Below are 20,875 nucleotides of genomic sequence, written 5' to 3'. Positions count from 1 at the left end.
TTTTTTTATTCAAAGTATCATTGAAATGAAGATAAAATTTATATATAATAAAAGCTAGACAAATTTGGCCATAGAATATTGATAAAGCTGCATCTTCTCATAGATGGACTCCTGTCTTTTTAAACGCTTCCCTTGGAAATACACATATGCTGCTGGTCTCCATTTCTGGTGAGCTGCTCTCTATCTTAGCATGTCAAGTACTTATGCCTCCTACCACCTTAAAATACGTTGGTGGAACATCTCTGTTTGACACTACTACAAAAACATAACACTTAATGAGAATTAGGAACTTTGGCTCTTTTTTTTTTTACAGAAGTGTGCTGTTTGTTGTTCATAAACTGCTAAGAGAAAGCCACACTACAGAAGAATGTAAGACTACAGAAAATTTCTCCTTTTGTTAATCTGAAGACTTAAACTGAAGGACTGCAGCACTTCAGAGACACTGGTTGCTCAGGAAACAACTACCCTTTTCCATTCTCTATTCTTTTAAATTCAGGAAAAAAGTAGGATTTCACAAAAAGGAGGAAGACAAAATGTACGCCTGTCAGAGGTGCTAGGAAAGCCAAGGCAAGTATCAATGAACAACAGAGACCATTTTCTTCCAGCTGTCCTTTCTCCCTGCCTTATAAGAGTAGATCTAACTACGGCTCTTCTTACATTCAAAGCATTTCAATTATACCCTGTCATGCTATTGACTATGTGATCCAAATTCCTTGCCATTTGTCATAACTTCTTGCAAGATTTTTTTTTTATGGAGTAGTATTCAATGGCACACTCACAGTTTCAGTCCATCTTTATAACTTTTTCTTGTGCCTTCTGATGTTGATTCTGAGTTGTCGTGTTCCATGAGAGATTTGATGCACAATGCATTTCAAACAGAAATACTTTTAAAAACTCCAGCCAACCCATTCCTGTACTGCCTAAAAGCAGGAATTACTCTTACAGACATTTTTTTATTTCAGAAAATGTTGCTTTGAAGTAAGACTTCATATACAACATGTGTCCAAGCAGTACTTGGTCTCTGACCAGTAAGTATCAAACAAATACTGATGAAACTGTATCTGCTATACCTGCAAATGAAACAACAACAACAACAAAATGTTAATGAATACTGAAAGTGTACCAGAAAGGTATTATATGAATATGAATTCTGGCACTTTTCAATCATTCAACTGTATATGGCTTGGTTGAACCAGCAACCACTTCATTTTTCCACTTGGACCCATTCAACCTCTTTCAAAACATAGCAATGATTTTCTGTTTTCTCTCTGAGGATCCCATTATATTGCTTTACTGACATGGAGAAACACATCCCAGCATGTAGCCTTTACCACTTTAATTATTTTTTGTCAGACTTACCACAGACATTGCTGCCTATCTTAACACGAACATAGCCATCTATTCCCCACGTAGGCCCCCACGAGTTCTGTACAATCCAGTAAGGGATACTACCTGGAAGAGTCATTTTTGTAAACAAAAGACAACATGAGATGTGGGAAGCATAAAAAACTTCTAACACTCTACAGTGTTAATTAGCATTTTAATATCTTATAGTTGCTGATGATTTGATGATATAGTATGGTGAAACCTACTGCTGTTCACATACAGGACAGAGCTATAGTCCAGTGTTGAACAGGCTGTATACAGCCTCTGCTAGTGTAAAGACAAATATAGCGATGTTCGTGACTTTACAAGGAAATGAAGACTCACAGAACTGAAGGAGCACAGACAAGAATTTGTTCTCCTGCGATTAGACTGTGCTTTCAGAATTGATGCGACACAAAACAAAACAGCTCTCAAGTGAATACCAAGTTTTGGATTCTAATCATTTGTCCCACATGACGCAAGTTGCAAGTAAGAGAAAAAAAGCAAAACCTACTAGATCAAAGTTCACTTAATGGAAACTCACCTGTTCTATCAAAACCAGTGATTAGAACAGCATGATTTGCTCTTCCACTGGAGCAGTGATACTGTATGATCCCACCAAGATAATCCTGCCAGCTAACTGCATCTACTGTTACTGCCAAAGGGCCCCAGTTAACAAGCATCCTCATCATTTCTTCCTCCTGACCACTGTGAAAGGACAGACAATGCCAAGTTAGCACACTAAAGCAGTTTGAGAGGTAGTGAACTAGTTGTCAAGTATGATTCAAAAATCAAGTAACTAGAACTGTTCCTTTGAATTCCACATAACATACATCAATGAATAAGCATTTCATATCCTACAACATATCCAAAGATTCTATTAAAAAGAAGCAGGTTTCTGGGTTAGGTCCGTGAGTTATGGTGAGTACTATGCACTTTCTATATATCACTCCTCTCAATTAAAACCAGCTTTTGACAAACCATTAGTCAACATTACTATTTCCCACTAGTTTTTCAAACATGCAGAAGTACCTCTTATAGCATACATAATAATAAAGTAAAATACGTATATCAAACATGCCAAAACACAGAATGTTACCACTATCAGCTATTTATCACTACCACCCTCATACAGCTTCATACATGTAATATATTGGAACAGAAAATCTTTATCACCGCATGGTAAGTGTAATAACTAAGTTTGGCAAATACAGACTCGGAAAGGTACAACTGACTTTAGTTACTTATATCTGGCAGTAATTCAATTCTTAGTCAAGATCATACTTCCTGTCCTGAAGTTCAGCATGCAGCTGCATTTTACTGAGAAAAATCAGAAACAAACTTTCTAGGTACAGGAACCTAAAAAGCTATCAGCTGTCCTTAGAAAACTCAGTTGACAACAGTGTTTACTAAGTCATAGACTGGAGGAGGATGTGGGTGGGTATGAAAAATTGATAAATACTAAAGTAACTGAATACTTGCTAATATTTTTCAATAAATTCCAACTACTATTGGTAGGAGTTACTGCTTCTGATATTATAGCAGTGTAACGTTCATTTAGCATATATTAAAAATTGTAACTGACTCAATGTTCCAGTTTAAACAGAGACAACGTAAAAGATCTAATTTCAAGACACAGACTTAAGCTTTCAAATTTGAACAGGCTTAGTAATGGCAGGGGTGAGAGGATTCTGTGTGGCAAGGCTTAACTCTGAAAAATGCTACGTATTAATTCTTATCCAGTACACAACTGCAGGACTGATGCAATCAACCTCATAACCTTTGGCTGATCAATGCACTATTGGCTCTAGCTTACTCCACAGTTAGAGAACACAGAAGGAAAAGTACAGCAAACAAAAAGAATCAATAGTAGCTACCTGAAGTCATATGCAGCAAATCCTGTTATTGAAACTCCAAACTCTGAGTGACCAAAATAATGGCACAGTCCTGTCTGAGCTTTAAAATTGTATTCTGAATCTCTCACGAGTTTTACTTTTGTCTGCAAGAATAAAAATGAGAATTTAATGCTTTTGTCTTTAGCACTATGCCGCTCAAAACACATTGAAAATGACCACAGAACTTACTTGAAATTCAGTGTGTTCTCAGTGAGATTAGAAATACGAAAGTCAAGTTGGGAAATAAGATATTTACTATCTTTAGTGTCATTGTTCATGAAGAGAGCTTCAGAAGGGATTCAGAAGCCTTTAAATAATTAACAAAATTTAAAAGGCGTCTCTGGCTTAAACAAGCCTCACAAGCAATTTCATTGATTTCAAGACACAGAGACTATGCATTCATTTAATGAATAATTATTTGTTCTTTTCAAAGGACATTGATACACAAAATAGTTCTCCCCTTGGGACAGTTCAAGAACCAAAAATATCCCCAAAACTGCTAAAGAAAATACTGAAAAGATGTCCAATTCTGCTATGACTGTCAAATCCCCATGTTAATATGTAATGTATTATAAAGGCTGTCACAGTACAAAGCTATTACATCAAACTTTTACACTTTTCTTGCCTTCTGCAGTACAGCATGTTTCTGACAATGTTTTCTCCCATCTTAATTCCTTCCGTCTGTTGCAAAGCAAGAAGGAATTTTGCTTCAGAGGAATCCAGACGAATATGCTCTGTCCTTCTTGGAATGCAAACTTAAACAAGTTATCTAGACTGTTACTAGACGGGTTAGAGGAATCTTCAGGTGCAGAACTACAGTTACTAAAAAGGAAAATCAGCTTTTTAAAAAAACCCTTGGCATTATTTTTATATCCTTGTAACTCATACTGTTTTCCTAGAAAGCAAACGTTTCTGCTTACATATATGATTAACACACATTTTGCATTATTCATTAATGAAATGTGTTAGCTACTGGTAAAATAGAAACTGTGGCTGCATTTTCTTTGTTTTGGTTTGCAAGTGAAACAAAGTTAAATGCAGTAATTTTTTTCTGAGGTTTTCCACACTCCTGCATGACTCTACAGTGTTTGCAAGAAACCACAGAAATCTGAAAGCAGAAAATCTCAACATCCCTCTTTTGTTCTACGTGCTAGTGCCTAAATTTGACACTCATATCCACAAAAAGACACATGGATAAATGGCTCTTTCTACACTGTGTATCTCTGCCGTTCTAATTGAATTCAGTGGAAATACCATAGCATTCAAGTAACATTATTTTCAACCCTATGGGTTGATTTGTTACATTCACATGACCATATATAGACTATAAAATTCCAGTCAAGTTTCAATTCTGTTTGAAGAAACTCTCTCTTGATTCCAAACTATATAAATACGCATCCACATATGTATACACAAACATATATGCATATATACATACATATACACACATATGTGACTAAAAAATCAAATGACCTGTATACTTCACCTTCCCCCATAAAAAAAAAAAAGTTAATATGAAAGCTAAGGAAGGGTTCAAGATCTCTGAGAAGTTTCAAACCTGGTTCAGCCAGCTCAAAGCACTAACAGTGGATCCTCCGTTGCAGCCATAATTATTGTATGAACAGTCAATGACCTGCTGTACGCTGAGTTCTTCCAGGTTATTTCCTTTAATTGCATAGGCAGATTCTATACCACCCACAACGCTGAAAGCCCAGCAGCCTCCACACTGGCACAAAGAGAAGGGAAACAGAGAAGAAAAAGTCAACTTGGTTCTTAAAGCCTGGTATGAAAAGACAAAAAACAAGAGTCATAAGGGTCTTCTAATGCTTTTAATTTACCACATAATCCTTGAACTTTGCCTATATAAACCTCATGAGGTTCAGCAAGGACAAGTGGAAGGTTCTGCCTTGGTTGGAGCACCCTCTCATATCACTACAGGATGAAGGGACTGAGACCAGTCCTGCTGAGAAGGACCTGGGGGTACTGGTGGGTGAAAAACTGGACATGAGACGGCAACATGCGCTTGCAGCCCAGAAGGCTGACCATATCCTGGGCCAGAAATGTGGCCAGCAGGTCAAGGGAGGTAATTCTGCCCCTCTACTCTGCTCTGGCAAGACCCCACCTAAAGCACCAGATCCAGTTCTGGAGCCCTGAACAAGGGAAAGACAGGGATCTGTTAAAGCAAGTCCAGCGGAGGGCCACAGAAATGACCACAGGGATGGAACGCCTCTCCTGTGAGGCAGGCTGAGACAGTTGGTGTTGGTCAGCCTAAAGAAGAGAAGGCTCTGGGGAGACTTTATTGCAGCCTTCCAGTCCTTAAAGGGGGCCTACAAAGATGACAGGGACAAACTTTTTAATAGTGCCTGCTGTGACAGGACAGGGGGTAATGATTTAAAATCACAAAGGGTAGATTTAGGCTAAATACAGGGAAGAAAAATTTTTACAATGAGGGTGGTGAAACAGTGGAACAGGTTTCTCAGAGAAGTAGTAGATGCCTCATCCCTGGAAACATTCAAGATCAGGTCGGACAGCACTTAGAGCAAGCTGATCTAGTTGAAGATATTCCTGCTTACTGGAGGAGGGTTGGATTAGATGACCTTTAAATGTTTTCCCCAACCCAAACCATTCTATGAAATTTAATCAGCCATTTAAAATACTGAACTTGTTCTCCCTGCCAACCCACCATGGTACTGCTCTCTGAAATGCATTATGGTTGTCTTATTTTAAGAATTTCTCCTCGATAAATTTTTGCCCTTTAAGATAGGTCTGAGCATGTTATTTACTGAGACATGTCTCTCTTCTTAAAGAAGAATTGAAGTTCAGGATGAAAAAATTTTTTGACCACATTAGTTAGTAACTTTTTGAAAAGGATGCACTAGAGGAGACCATCTACAACTTTCTACAGTCTGAATAATTTTATAGAAATATTTTATTACAGTTTAAGGAACAGTAAACTGAAATTAAACATAACAGAAAAATTCTTAAGACAGTAACAGAACCTATGCTGCAGTTCTAGGCTCTTTGAACTACAGTATTTAAAGTAGAAAGCAGAATTTATTCCTGTGCAAGGTCCAGGTTACACTATGTGAAGCACAGAAAGGAAAGACATTGGGGATTTAGCAGCTTACTTCTTACCAGTGACCATAACCACTTTGGGATAAACTGTAATCATGTGGGGTCTGGTTATCTTCCTGTCATGAATGTATCCCCCAAGGCCTTCTGTGGTAAAGATACGGGTGTTGACCACCCAAGGGCATTCAATCATGAGAAAAAACAACAGCAAAGCATCTATACCCACTCAAGTGAAACCGGGGAATGAAGTCAAGTACTGAAGTTGCCTCAGCCTTTTCAGAAAAATACAAAACACACATGGTGCAAAATATTTCCAGATTTAGTTAACTAGATCAAAACCTGTATGACACACAGGCTATAATCTCACAATTTCTAAGTGCACAACTTTTACCTCTCATATTTTTACGCCTAATTCCACTTCGCATAAAATGCTACGTGTCTTTGTATACGCTCAACCAGCTGTACTTGTGCCAGTGCTCCAAGGAGTCTGGAAGCAGTCCTGGTCCCTTCCAAAACCTTCACTGTGCGCTATGATGTACCTGTTGGAACTGTCTCTGAGCAGTGCTTGAAAACCAGGAAAGGAAAACATCCAGACTTACTGTTTGCTGATTCCTCACTTCTGCAATGACTTTCTTGTCTCTCCAGTCAAACTTCTTTGGTAAAGGTTTTTCCTTTCCATTTGGCACTTTTATATATCTGGGAAGTTTGTGAGGTATGCTTCTTAAGTAAATAGCTAAACACAGAATACAAACACCTATAAATCTACTAATTAAAAAAACCCCAAACAACAAACACTGTTTTATTAGAAGCTGTAGAGGTAACTTTGATCTGCAGTCACAATCATGAGATTACATCTCATTCTCAAGTCCATGGAAAATTCATGCATTTTAAGATAATCCTTATACTCCGTGATGAATGTAAGCATCTTACAGCTGTAAAAAGAACACAAATACTCCATACAGGGAATGTGAGTACAAAGCGTGAAGATTTACTCAAGCTAATCAATAACCATTCCATAACACATTTTGTTTGAAAATTTTTACAACAATTTACTTACTGGAAAATAATACTTCATTTCAGTCATGCAAAAGGGGAAAAGTAAGAGAAGAATAATGTAAAGATTCTGAAACAATCCAATTGCTACTTTTTCACTAAAAGCAGATGCTTAATTATTTAAAATTAAAAAAGGTGTGAAATCTCCCAGTTAATAGAACATATAACAGCAGGCTTGAATGGCAAGAAGGGAAGATTAGGTTAGGTAACAGACAAATTTTCTTACTAATAAAAATTGTTTCATATTAGTCCTGACTATCAGAGCTACCACTGTATGGCCTTCAAGCACTGTTTGGATTGTAGTCAATTTCGTCTTGGGATAGGGAATAGGAACTTAGAACCTTGTGTGTTTCCCAATTTTACAACAGAAGTAGGCTTCAGGGCCCAGTGAGCAGAAGGATGGAAGGAAATACAGGAGGAAGGGAGGAAAATAATGGAAAAGGCATTAGCAGCAGTCAGAAAACATACCTTTGAATTCTTCAGGAAACAGGTGAGAAAACTGATTTATTCCATAGAAAGCAGTTGTATTATCTTTTGATGAAGAATTCAGCAATCTAATTCTTTTAGCGCTTTCCTATAAGAAAAAAATAATATTGTGGACACTATTAAGTTAGCAGTACTGACAAAACCCAAAGAGCAGAAAGAGAAAAGGTTAGCAACAGTAAATATGAACTTAGATAAGGCGGCAGCTGCTCACCTCAGGTTCATTGTGAATTCCTACCAAACCAATATGAAAGCCATTAAACTAATTTTAACTCCAAGAAAGATAGCAAATAAAATTAACTGTTAAAGTGCACGACATAACAGAATTGTTTAGGTTGGAAAAGATCGTTAAGATCATCAAGTCCAACTGTAAATGGAACATGGCCAAATCCAGCAAGGAACCATCTCTGTATGCATCAGGTATACATGTCTTTTAAATACCTCCAGGGATGGTAACTCAACCACTTCTCTGGGCAGCCTGTTCCAATACTTGACAACCCTTGTAGTGAATAATTTCTTCCTAGTATCCAATCTAAACCTCCCCAGTTGCAACTTGAGGCCATTTCCTCTCATCCTCTCACTTGTTACTTGGGAAAAGAGACCACACCTGCCTCACCACAGCCTCCTTTCAAGTTCTTGTAGAGAGCTATAAGGTCTTCTCTCAGTTTTCTTTTCTCTAGACTGAACGACTCCAGTTTCCTCAGCTGCTCCTCTTAAGACTCATGCTCCAGACCCTTCACCAGCTTCATTGCCCCTGCATCTCAATGTCTTTCTGTAATGAGGGGCAAGTGAACATAGTATTGATGGTGTGGCCTCACCAGCGAGAACTACATGAGGACAATCCCTTTCCTGGTCCTGTTGCCCACACTATTTCTGATACAAGCCAGGACGCCACTGGCCTTCTTGGCCACCTGGGCACACTGCTGGCTCATGTTCAGGTGGCTGTTGATGAACACCCCCTGGTCCTTTTCTGCAGGGCAGCTTTCCAGTCACCTTCCTCATGACAGTAGCGTTGCACGGAGTTGTGAACCAACTGCAGGACCACTTGGCCTCATTAAACCTCATATAATTTGCCTTAGCCCATTGATCCAGCCTGTCCAGATCCCTCTGCAGAGCCTTTTTTCGCTCAAGCAGATCAACACTACCACACAGTCTGGTGTTGTCTCATTCACTGGGTAAAAAATTGATAAGAGACAGACAAAGCAGGATAGCCGAGAACAAATTGTGCCAAACTCATGTGATGCCCTTCCCTGACAGCACAACAAACCTTGTGGTTCACAGATATGTAAAAATGTCTTTGCGTAGAAGTTAACTCTGTCTATCATTATGTAATTATAATGAGAAGAACAGTATAATGGTCTAAAGACATTAAAACCCCTAAGCTCTAAATTACCAGGAATCTCAGATCGCCGAAAAACACGTTCTTGCCCTACAAAAGCAAGACAACTGGACACTTCCCTTCCCAATTTCTTCTGCTGACGAAGTTCAACAGGAAATATCACAAACTTAAGGCCACTTTCTGCGGTTCCCAAGTTTCCCACCACCCCGGGGCTGGAGGGGACACACTGCATCCTCGGTCCCAGCTCGACCCCTGCCGCCAGCATGCATCTTCTGTGGACAGAATCATAGAATCACCAGGTTGGAAGAGACCCACCGGATCATCGAGTCCAAACATTCCTATCAAACACTAAACCATGCCCCTCAGCGCCTCGTCCACCCGTGCCTTAAACACCTCCAGGGAAGGTGAATCAACCACCTCCCTGGGCAGCCTGTTCCAGTGCCCAAGGACCCTTTCCGCGGTCAGCGGACTTTCCATTACGTTTATCCTTTTAGTAGTTACCATATAAACTCCGGCAGGGACATCTTTTAGCTTTGCAGAACTGGGGAACACGCTCTCGATGCTGACAGCAGCTTCAGCGTTTAGCAGCGTTTAGCAGCGCTGATGCAAAGCAGGGAGGAGGCGCAGCCTATGGGCCTCCCGAGGGACAGGACCTTCTCTAAGGCAAGGAAGCGAAAAGAAACTAGAACCAAAACCTACGCTAGCTAGTCTTTCTTATACTGAGTCATCTAGAAAGCACAACAGCTTTCTCTTTTATGAAGACTGATGAACAATGGCACATTCCGATCAAGCCTTTTTTCCCCCAGTTTGCCTATGCAAGGAAGCCCATATGAATTTATTTCCCCAATCCCAGCAATCCCGAAGGGGAAGCCGGGCAGGCAGGGCCGAGGAGAGGGAAGGGGCAAAGCGCCCCCGGGCGGGTTTCGCTGCCCTGGGGCGCAGAGCTCGGGGCGGCTCGGGGTGCGCGGTCGGGCAGGGCACCTACCCGGAGCGCCGCCGCCGCTCCTTTGTCGCGGCCGCCCCGGTCCCAGGGCTCCCGGCCGCCCGCAGTCGGCACCAAGCAGCAGGCCAGCACGAGCGCCAGCAGCCCCATGGGCCGCGGGCGGGGCTGGGGAGGGGGGGCACCCCCCTCCGGGTTGTTTTCGTAGGAGTGAGGGGGAAAAAAACGGAATTTGAAAGGTGTTTTCCTCCCAGCCCGTGCCCGCAGGCAGCGCCCCGCTTCCTCCTGCGGCGGGGGAGACGGCGCTCGGCCGGGCGGGGCCTGGGGAGGTGCCCGCCCGCAGGGTGCCCTGAGGCCGTCTCCGGGTTACTCGCTGCCGGTTTTGCCTTCTTTTCGGGTTGTTTTTTTTTTCCCCCCAGTCGGAGATGGGGCGTGATGCAAACGAGTGGACTGAGCGTTCTGTTAACGACGGGGTGGAAAAGTTAACGCCTTCCAGCAGCTGCCATCTGAGCTGCCAGAGGGAAGGAGAAGGCGTAGTTGCTCCTTCTGGGGACAGGAGAAATACTGCGTATGTTTTAGCCAGGGAATCACAGAATTACTAGGTTGGAAAAGACCCACTGGATCATTGAGTCCAACCATTCCTATCAATCACTAGACCATGTCCCTCAGCACCTCATCCACCTGTCTTTTAAACACCTCCAGGGAAGGTGAATCAACCACCTCCCTGGGCAGCCTGTTCTACTGCCCAGTGACCCTTTCCATGAAAATTTTTTCCTGATGTCAAGCCTAAACCTCCCCTGGTGGAGCTTGAGGCCATTCCCTCTTGTCCTGTCCCATGTCACCTGGGAGAAGAGGCCAGCTCCCTCCTCTCTACCACCTCCTTTCAGGTAGTTCATAGAATCACAGAATCACAGAATCATAGAATAACCAGATTGGAAGAGACCCACCGGATCATCAAGTCCAACCATTCCTATCAAACACTAAACCATGCCCCTTAGCACCTCGTCCACCCGTGCCTTAAACACCTCCAGGGAAGGTGAATCAACCACCTCCCTCGGCAGACAGTTCCAGTGCCCAATGACCCTTTCTGTGAAAAATTTTTTCCTAATGTCCAGCCTAAACCTCCCCTGGTGGAGCTTGAGGCCATTCCCTCTTGTCCTGTCCCCTATCACTTGGGAGAAGAGGCCAGCACCTTCCTCTCTACAACCTCCTTTCACATAGTTATAGAGAGCAATGAGGTCTCCCCTCAGCCTTCTCTTCTCCAGGCTAAACAACCCCAGCTCTCTCAGCCATTCCTCATGAGGCCTGTTCTCCAGCCCCTTCACCAGCTTCGTTGCTCTTCTCTGGACTCGCTCCAGAGCCTCAACATCCTTCTTGTGGTGAGGGGCCCAGAACTGAACACAGGATTCGAGGAGTGGTCTCACCAGTGCTGAGTACAGAGGGAGAATAACATCCCTGGACCTGCTGGTCACACCATTTCTGATCCAAGCCAAGATGCCATTGGCCTTCTTGGCCACCTGGGCACACTGCTGGCTCATGTTCAGTCTGCTGTCAACCAACACACCCAGGTCCCTCTCCTCCAGGCAGCTTTCTAGACAGACTTCTCCTAGTCTGTAGCACTGCATAGGGTTGTTGTGCCCCAAGTGCAGGACCCGGCATTTGGCCTTGTTAAACCTCAGCTTAGTGTCGTCTGCAAACTTGCTAAGGGTGCACTCAATGCCTTCATCCAGGTCATTGATAAAGACATTGAACAGGGCTGGACCCAGCACTGAGCCCTGGGGAACCCCACTTGTCACTGGCCTCCAGCTGGATTTCACACCATTTACTACCACTCTCTGGGCCCGGCCATCCAACCAGTTTTCCACCCAGGAGAGTGTGCGCCTGTCCAGGCCAGAGGCTGACAGTTTCCCAAGCAGAATTCTGTGAGAAACTGTGTCAAAGGCTTTACTGAAGTCCAGGAAGACCACATCCACAGCCTTTCTCTCATCCAGCAGCCTAGTCACTTTATCATAGAAGTTTAGTTTGGCAAGACCTGCCTTTTGTGAACCTGTGTTGACTGGGCCTGATCACCCGGTTCTCTTGCATGTGCTTCATGATAGCACTCAAGATCACCTGTTCCATGACTTTCCCTGGCACTGAGGTCAGACTGACAGGCCTGTAGTTTTCTGGGTCCTCCCTGTGACCCTTCTTGTAGATGGGCACAACATCAGCCAGCCTCCAGTCCAGTGGAACTTCCCCAGTCAGCCAGGACTGTTGGAAGATGATGGAAAGGGGTTTGGCCAGCACATCTGCCAGCTCCTTCAATACCCTTGGATGAATCCCATCCGGCCCCATAGACTTGTGGGTGTCTAGTTGGGCAAGCAAGGCTCTGACCACCTCCTCTTGGATCATGGGAGCCTCATTTTGCTCCTCTAGCTCCTGGGTTTGTACACAGATGGAACAACTTTCTTTACAATTAAAGACTGAGGCAAAGAAGGCATTAAGTACCTCAGCCTTTTCCTCATCCCCTGTCACTGTTGTTCCTTCTGCGTCCAATAGGGACTGTATGGTCTCCCTAGTCCTCCTTTTATTATTTATATATTTATAGAAGGATTTTTTGTTATCTTTCACAGACTTTGCCACTCTGATTTCTAGTTGAGCCTCAGCCCTTCTGATTTTTTCTGTACACAATCTCACTTCCCTCCTGTAGTCCACGCAAGAGGCCTGTCTATCACCACTTATTTTTACAGTGTTTGTAAATACAATATTTATTTAAACCTACTCCAGTTGTTTCTGTTGCTCCCCCCCAACTTGTTGCCACAAAGGGAAGTCTCGGGTGCCTTGTCCTGTGGTGCCACCAGGAAACCTTGCAGTGTTGTGTTTGGGAAACACCAGGCTTTCCTTGCCTAAAATTTTATGTTACAGGCTGTCAAGTTTCACTGCCATTGCTGTGTTGTGTAGCAGCGAAGTGTGTGTTGGAACATGCATGTCTTAAAGAATGAGGTGCAGAATTGTGCCAGTGCTTAGTTGTTTGTTTTTTTCCCAGCATGCAGAATTTAACTGATAATATGAATTTGAAGGAGAAGTTACAGTGTATGAAATGCATCAGACCATGTATGTTTAATTTCTGGGTGAGCTGGTATATGCTGACCTGGCAAGTAAAAGACAAGGGATTAAATGAGTGGCTTCCTCAGTCGTCATGTCTCAGGGTGGCCCGGCTGGCTGGCAGGCTGTGGCTGGGTAAGCTCTGCCTCTCTGTGTCCTGTCAACCCTGTTTCACATACTGAATTTTGAGAACTGTTTTTTTTTTTTTAAGTTTTCCTCTCTAGGACGGTAATTCCTGTATGAGGGAGGGCCATATAACTGCAGCAGTTTGAATGCTTGACTGATGTTTTTGGCATCTCCCCACTGATGACTGCAGGAGGATTTAAATAACTTCTATCAGCAGGACTAGGCAGCTCTCTGAGTTACATAAGCATTTAAAACTTACTCCTCTTCTCCCTTCTCCCAAAAAGCAGCCTTTTGTTCTTTTCTGGGATTAGAATGGCAAAAGTATTTTGACATTGTCAGTACTGATGCTGCATTTCCTAGTTTTTATAAACTAAGCAAGTAAACTGCAAGGGCAAAAAGCTTTTCTAGAATGAGACTGCAATGCCAGAGCTGCTGTCTGTCAGAACAAAACCTGGTACTTTATTCATGAGATGTCAACAGTTCTATCCTGTTCACCCCAGTGATAAGGGAGCACTTATGTTTATTTGCAGGACACTTACCATGCAGGTAACTTTTTCTTAATGATGGAAAGAAAAAAGTAATTATTCTGCTTTATAAGTTGGAGTTCTACGTATTTCTGTAGTGAAGAGAGAAGTTAACATGCTGTCATTACTGAGAAGTTGAGGCAGTTTAAAAGGCAGCTAGATTAGTAATAAAACAAGCATGGCAGTTCAGGAACAGCCTGGCAGTATAAATAAAAATTTATGATCTGATCCCACCACATGGCTCACATCCAGGGCTGAACAAACCTGTGGGGGTCATGATCCAGCTCTGGCTTTGCCTTCCTCCTCCTGTGGAATGGCCATTGAGGGATAGGATGAACTATCTCCAGTTTTGGTATAGGACTGTTTATGGCTCATGGCCAGAGTATAAAAGAGCTTGTTAACGTATGTTTTATCATTGTAAACCCAGGATTGCCATAAGAGGTGTTATTGCAGCTTCTTACAAACTTATATTGACATAACGAGGTCTCGGTTTAGCACAGAGACTGGATAGGATGAAGGCAGTAACATGAGAAGTGAATGATGAAACCATTTTAAGGACTATCTGAATCTCAGCAGCCAAATTCTGAGTGCAAAATCCATCAAACTGTGACTCTGGTTATCTGCTAACAGTGTCTGCATCAGGGCAAGACCCTCGGGAGGAGTGCAGGGCAGTGCTTGGTGGTAATGTCGAAGGAAATCCTGATATAGGAACCGCAGCTTTGGATGTACAGATCACGAGAGTAACAGGAGCCTTAATGCAACAGTTGCGTAATCTTATTCTGCACAGTACAGTATTATGGAATAGGAAAGATGTTGCTTTACCAGTCAGTGTAAGCAGCAGAAAGATGCTGAAATTAGGTTTGTTGAGACAAAAGCTTTGAAATGAAATGTTTCAGATTTTCCACAAGGTTAACATCATCAACTTTAAATAAATTGGCCTGCTCGCTTTTAAATCTGTTGCTTGGGAATTATCTTTTTCTGAAACTGAATATGTTTTCTTATTTTTAATATTTAATAATTCTAAACTAGTCAACTTAGCTGTACTGGAAGAAAGACAAACTTTCACTTACTTTTCAGTTATTATTTCTATGTAGTATGTCTTGTTCAGAACAGGAGAAGCTGGTGTCTTTCTTGGAGAAGCGGTTTTGTTTTGTATGTAAACTTCAAGAGTTATTTTTCCTGTGAAACGCATGAGGGCAGCAAAGGACTTCTGGAAAGGTAGTTGCAAACCGTACAGTTTAAATGTCCATTTAAATAAAAATAAAAAAAGAAGCAAACCCCAAAACCAATCAAATAAACAAAATTTCCTCCTACTTTGGGAAAAATATATATCCCAGATAGATTTGCATTAAAAATTCTGTACAGCATAGCAGGAAAGAAAAGTATGTTTGTTTACTGAGTAGATACGTCAATTTATCTTGCTCAAGAGGAGAGAGTGTTAGAGAAGTCAGTTTCCTGTGATGACTGACTCAGGGAGAAGTGTAACAAACAGCAAAAAGGTAGGTGACTGACAGCCAAAGTGTTTGCAAGTGCTTTATTTTTTCTCTAGCCTACCATGCTATTAAAGCTTTTTGTCATTATGCTGAGATGAACAAAACCCTACCAAAGTATTATACGTAAAGAGAGCTCTGTCTGTAGGCACGCAATCCTTGCTCTGTTTTGAATTACTCCAGAGTAGATCTAGCTTTGCTTCATTAAGAAAACGCACTTCTAAAAAATATTATCAGAATCAGGCCTAGAAAAGCAATAAGATGTAAAGTTTGTGGGATTTTTTTTTGTTTGGTTAAAGTTTTCTTAAGTGTTTTATTGATACCAATTCTTACTGCTTCGTTGTGTGGATCTGCTGGAGGGTCGGGAGGCTCTGCAAAGGGATCTAAACAGACTGGACTGCTGGGCAGAGACCAATGGCATGAGGTTTAACAAGGCCAAATGCCGGGTCCTGCACTTGGGGCACAACAACCCTATGCAGTGCTACAGACTAGGAGAAGCCTGGCTGGAAAGCTGCCAGGAGAAGGACCTGGGTGTGTTGGTTGACAGCCAACTGAATATGAGCCAGCAGTGTGCCCAGGTGGCCAAGAAGGCCAATGGCATCTTGGCTTGTATCAGAAATGGTGTGACCAGCAGGTCCAGGGAGGTTGTTCTCCCTCTGTACTTGGCACCGGTGAGACCGCTCCTCGAATCCTGTGTTCAGTTCTGGGCCCCTCACCACAAGAAGGATGTTGAGGCTCTGGAGCGAGTCCAGAGAAGAGCAACGAAGCTGGTGAAGGGGCTGGAGAACAAGTCTTATGAGGAGCGACTGAGAGAGCTGGGGTTGTTTAGCCTGGAGAAGAGGAGGCTGAGGGGAGACCTTATTGCTCTCTATAACTACCTGAAGGGAGGGTGCTGGCCTCTTCTCCCAAGTGACAGGGGACAGGACAAGAGGGAATGGCCTCAAGCCCCACCAGGGGAGGTTCAGGCTAGACATAAGGAAAATATTCTTCACTGAAAGGGTCATTAGGCAATGGAACTGTCTGCCGAGGGAGGTGGTTGATTCACCTTCCCTGGAGGTGTTTAAGGTGCAGGTGGATGAGGTACTGAGGGGCATGGTTTAGAGATTGGTGGGAATGGTTGGACTCGATGATCCGGTGGGTCTCTTCCAACCTGGTTATTCTATGATTCTATGATTCTATTGACACAAGCCATATGTTAGTTACACAGGTCACACCACAGAGGTGATTAAAATATTTCTGTGCAAGTGTATGCTTTGTTTATTTTGAAGTATTTTTTTTCAGAAAGTCTGATTACAATTTTATGATTGTAAGTGCTTATATATTTTATATATATTGCTTATATATATTAGATATTTTAATAGCATTTTACGTATCTCTCTATCTGTTCTGGCTATTGATTAGAAGCATTAGAAGCATTTAATGAGCCCAAACACTGCATACTAAAGGAAGAAGCAATAATGAATATATATTTAGGAATATCTAAACTAATTGTAAGATATTTCCTTTAAATGCAGATATTCCTTTCTTAAGAATTTGTTTCTCATCAGATGCAAACTACCCATTTCTAGAATTACTTGTAACTTGCAACAGTGTAATTAGTGAGTGGCTTTTCATAGTATTACAGGGTCAGAGTGAGAGACCATGTTAATATTTAGTAGATTTGCTTATTTTTTCACCCCCAGTCATTTTTGCATAGCTGTTTGAAATAGTTAATTGAGTCTTGTTATACAGCCTAGCTTCTGTGCCTTTTGACCTTTACATTTATAATTATCATACCAAACAAGGGCAAAATACAATAAATGACTTCTGCATTGAAGACAGGTCTCCCAAGGATGGGTGCTGCTGCTGAGGGCCATAACAAGATGTGATAATGGACCCAAGGGGAGAAGGGGACCCAAGGGGATGACTTTCACTTTGATAATTATCAACATAGCAGCAGTTTGGACTTCTGCCTTTTGCATGCAAGATGTTTAACGAATAGAAAATTAATCTTTCTGTCTTGTGCAGTCCTCAGCCTTAGAGATAAATAAATCTGGCAGCAGATGGAGCTGAGAACCTTTTCTCAAAAAGACTTGTTGGGATAAGTTATTTCTGGATAAATCTAAGGATTTGTTTATTTTAAGACCTTGCAGTGGTGCTGTTTGTTAATATCGTTGCACTGATAACAATTATGAAATGTAAGCAAAGCAACTGAGAGTTGCAGTCTTGGGATGTAATCTGGTCCCATTTAAGCCCATGCAAGGGTAATGAGCAGCATTGCTGCAGCTGACTTTCAGGAGTAATCTTTTCTGAGCCCCAAGGTAGACTTTGAAGTTTGTGAGAAGCAGAGAAAATTACGCATGGGAGTAGTTGAGTTTGTAGAAATAACCAAGCTGTGCAAGGAGTTGCCTAGCTAGATCATGATAAATGTCTGTGTTGACCATAAGGTCTTTCCTGGCAAAACTATCTTTCTCTGCAAATAATGAAGTAACTGTAGAACCTGCTTCTCAAACCTGACTCTTCTGTATCTCAGCTGAATATCCTAGAATCCAGTGAGTCTCTAGCTCTTCTAAAAATATTTTGCTTCTGTCTTGTCAGTAGGGGGGAATTCTGAATGAAAGAAGGCTGACATCAGGGCTAATAATTCAAATCAAATAGCATACCAGAATTTGAAAATGCAGAAGGATGTGCTTAGGCATTACATTATCACAAAAGGAGCAACACCTATTTTGAGTGAGACTGAAGTAAAGCATTTTGACAGTTTTAGGGAGCTCAGAATTGACTTTTAAGATGGTGACTGTGCCATTTCTGATTTTCTCTGGTCTCATTGCCAATTCCACTTGCCAGTGTGTATAAAACTTGACTCTATGTATTCTCAAGTTTAGAAAACTTCTCAGATCCGGGTCATTCAAATATCATTTTCATGTTGGATTGCTTGTTTTTTTTTTGTTTGTTTGTTTTTATTTTTACTGTTTAATTATCCCCAGAAAGCGGATGAAGTGGCCAGCTTTTCCAGAAGAAATTCAGACAATATTGGGTGCAGCCCATTTTCCACGAGCATTGTTAAATGTTTATTCACTTTAGTTGTTCTTATTTCTTCCATCAAACTGTTTGATTATGGGAGATGGACGAGGTGCTCAAAAGTAGTAGTAATGCTGTTTTGCAGAATCTACTTTGCAAATTTCTGTAAATCCTCTAGTTAATTTGTTTATGCATTCTTAGTGAATTCATCAGTGACTTTGTTGGTAAATGAATCTAGCAAGAGGGTAAGAGGACTTGCCAAATTCAAACAAAAGGAGAAACAAATTTAAAGAAAAAAGTACCACTCAGGAATTCAGATATTTCTATCCTACATAGGTTTTTGGCTGCATTTTTTGAGGTTCTGATTGCTGACTTTCTCCACTGGTGATTGTAACTCAAAAATGCTGTTGAATCATTCCAGTCTTATGTTCTTTCTGTTCTATGTATGATGCCTTCTGCTTTTGTTTTCCTGTGGAACCTAAAAGGACTGATTTTCCAGTCATATTGATGTGAATCAGTTGTGACTTATTGCTATAATACTAGTGAAATTATACCCTGTCCCTGTAGTGCTCTATATCTGTAGATTTCCAGTGCTTTTTGTGGGTAGGTCAGCAATGTCGAACTAACGTCAAATTCGCACCTCAAGCATGAGGTCTGTGCCCATGACTAAGCTGTGCACAGAAATAGGGGCCTGTTTTACATCAGTGGCTGACTTCAGTCTTGCTCAGATTTTGTTGTTCATGTGCCACACTCTTTTAAGGTCTGGCTTAAAGTAAAATCTTTGCAAGAAAACATACTGGTTTTATAGTGTAAAGTTCTAGTGCAAGGTTTACTTTAAAAAAAAACAACTTTAGGCTTTGTTCTTACAGCAGGCTTTTATGCAAGAGGAGTGACTGTTCTGTCTTCTCTGGTGCTGCTAGTGTGAAATTTGCCCCATGTTGTCACCATTTCCATACATGCTACCGAAGGTGCTGAGCTTTCCTGAAGTCTTGTAGCTCTTATAAGCCAGCTGACTGTTGTGAATGGGAAGATTAGTATACAGGAAAACAGATTTAGGGAAAGAGTGAGGAATAGGACTGTGCCTCTAGTTTCCTCTTTTGTTGCCGTGGGGAGCACATAACCTGCCATGGCTGTCATTTTCTTCAGTCAGCATCTACAGCCAGTGTATCAGTGCTGTATTGTTGTCCTGCTATTTTCGTCCTCTGATCCCGAGTGGTGGTACAAACAGACCTTGGGAATTTCCATCTTTGTCTCATTCCAGTTTGCTTACATGTGCAGTGTCTAACTAGAAGAGTGATGCTTGAGCTGTTACATTTTTGACCCATTTTACTTCTATTCATTTTAAACTTTACTGGCTTTTTTTCTTGATTATGAAGCCTTCTACAGGATTTGGTTAGAATGTGTATGTGCATTTGCTTATATGAATATGTTCAGATCTGATAGTAATTATTAATCAATATTGAAGACTTCACAAATATTTTAAGTTAAAATAGAATGCACTTAAAGCATGGAGCTGCTAACAAAGAAGATACCCACTGGATATTTATAGATGGTATGTTGGAAAAAGTTTACTTGCCGAAGGGCAAGGAGATGAACTAGATGACAGATAAGGACCCTGGGCTTTTATCTCTGTGACTCAATGGTTGCTTCTTAACTGGAATCCCTTCCTTGTTCTGGACTATTTGCTGTTCAGTTGTATGAAATGAATTTGCTATTGAGAAAGAAAAAAGTGCACTAGAAATGCATAGTGTACAGTTGTGCTGGTTAAAAATATGAAGCCAAGGAAATAGCAAAAATGCTTTTATTATGTAGAAGAGTGAAATGCTTTAGGGTTATATGTTTCCTTTCACTGAAATTAACATAAGCATTTTATGAATCAGAATTTTAGCGTATTTGAAAGTTAGAGGGTCATAGGAAAATTAATTACACATATGTAAATTAAGTGTCAGTCAAGCAAGTCAATGCTGGGCTTATAGTTGTCTATGTGCTAGAATGTCATTTTAACATAGTTTCAAATAAATGTTGACCTATTAGGCTGTTGGATTTTTTGTAAGACTTTAAACAAAAGCATAGTTCCACTATTATTCTGTGGTCCTAGTGTTGGTTTTAGGTGGTGTAAACCAGGAGGAGTTCCATTTAAGTGAGTGTGGAATTATCCTGATGCAAAATTAATGCCATGATGAGCACAGCAGAGCTCTGTAAATTTGTCTTATTTATGGGCCTTGAACTTATGTCTACAGCTTGTCGAGGCAAGGGAGAAATCCTATTACAGCTTCTAGTTTTCTTCTTACAAACTGGTACTGCGAGCCTTCTGTATAAGACCATACATGGCAGTGCAAGTAGAGTTTCCCAGATGATTAAATTACATTGTTTTGAAAAATTTAGATGATGTCAGGAATTGTAGAACAAAGAAGGAAAGTTCCATTAATTACTCAAATATTTATCGTATTTGGGATAATTTAAAACGTAATGATAGTTTACTTCATTCTTTCTGTCTTACCAAA

The 20,875-nt window shown here is 41.3% G+C and overlaps 1 protein-coding gene across 1 annotated transcript; it reads right to left on the bottom strand.

Moving 5' to 3' along the window:
- Positions 1-980: 980 nt before the first annotated feature.
- CTSO (cathepsin O) lies at positions 981-10,315 on the bottom strand. Its single transcript, XM_069855857.1, has 8 exons — positions 10,193-10,315; positions 7,854-7,959; positions 6,932-7,065; positions 4,819-4,986; positions 3,243-3,364; positions 1,910-2,073; positions 1,360-1,452; positions 981-1,070 (listed from the first exon to the last, which is right to left on the bottom strand). The coding sequence occupies exons 1-8, from the start codon at positions 10,298-10,300 to the stop codon at positions 1,036-1,038; spliced, it is 930 nt and encodes a 309-aa protein (XP_069711958.1). The 5' UTR covers positions 10,301-10,315; the 3' UTR covers positions 981-1,035.
- Positions 10,316-20,875: the final 10,560 nt, after the last annotated feature.

The sequence above is a fragment of the Phaenicophaeus curvirostris genome, chromosome 4 (assembly GCF_032191515.1).
Source record: "Phaenicophaeus curvirostris isolate KB17595 chromosome 4, BPBGC_Pcur_1.0, whole genome shotgun sequence".
NCBI classification, from domain to species: domain Eukaryota; kingdom Metazoa; phylum Chordata; class Aves; order Cuculiformes; family Cuculidae; genus Phaenicophaeus; species Phaenicophaeus curvirostris.
Note: the sequence above shows the minus strand (reverse complement) of the source record. Positions and strands in the feature narration are given on the sequence as shown.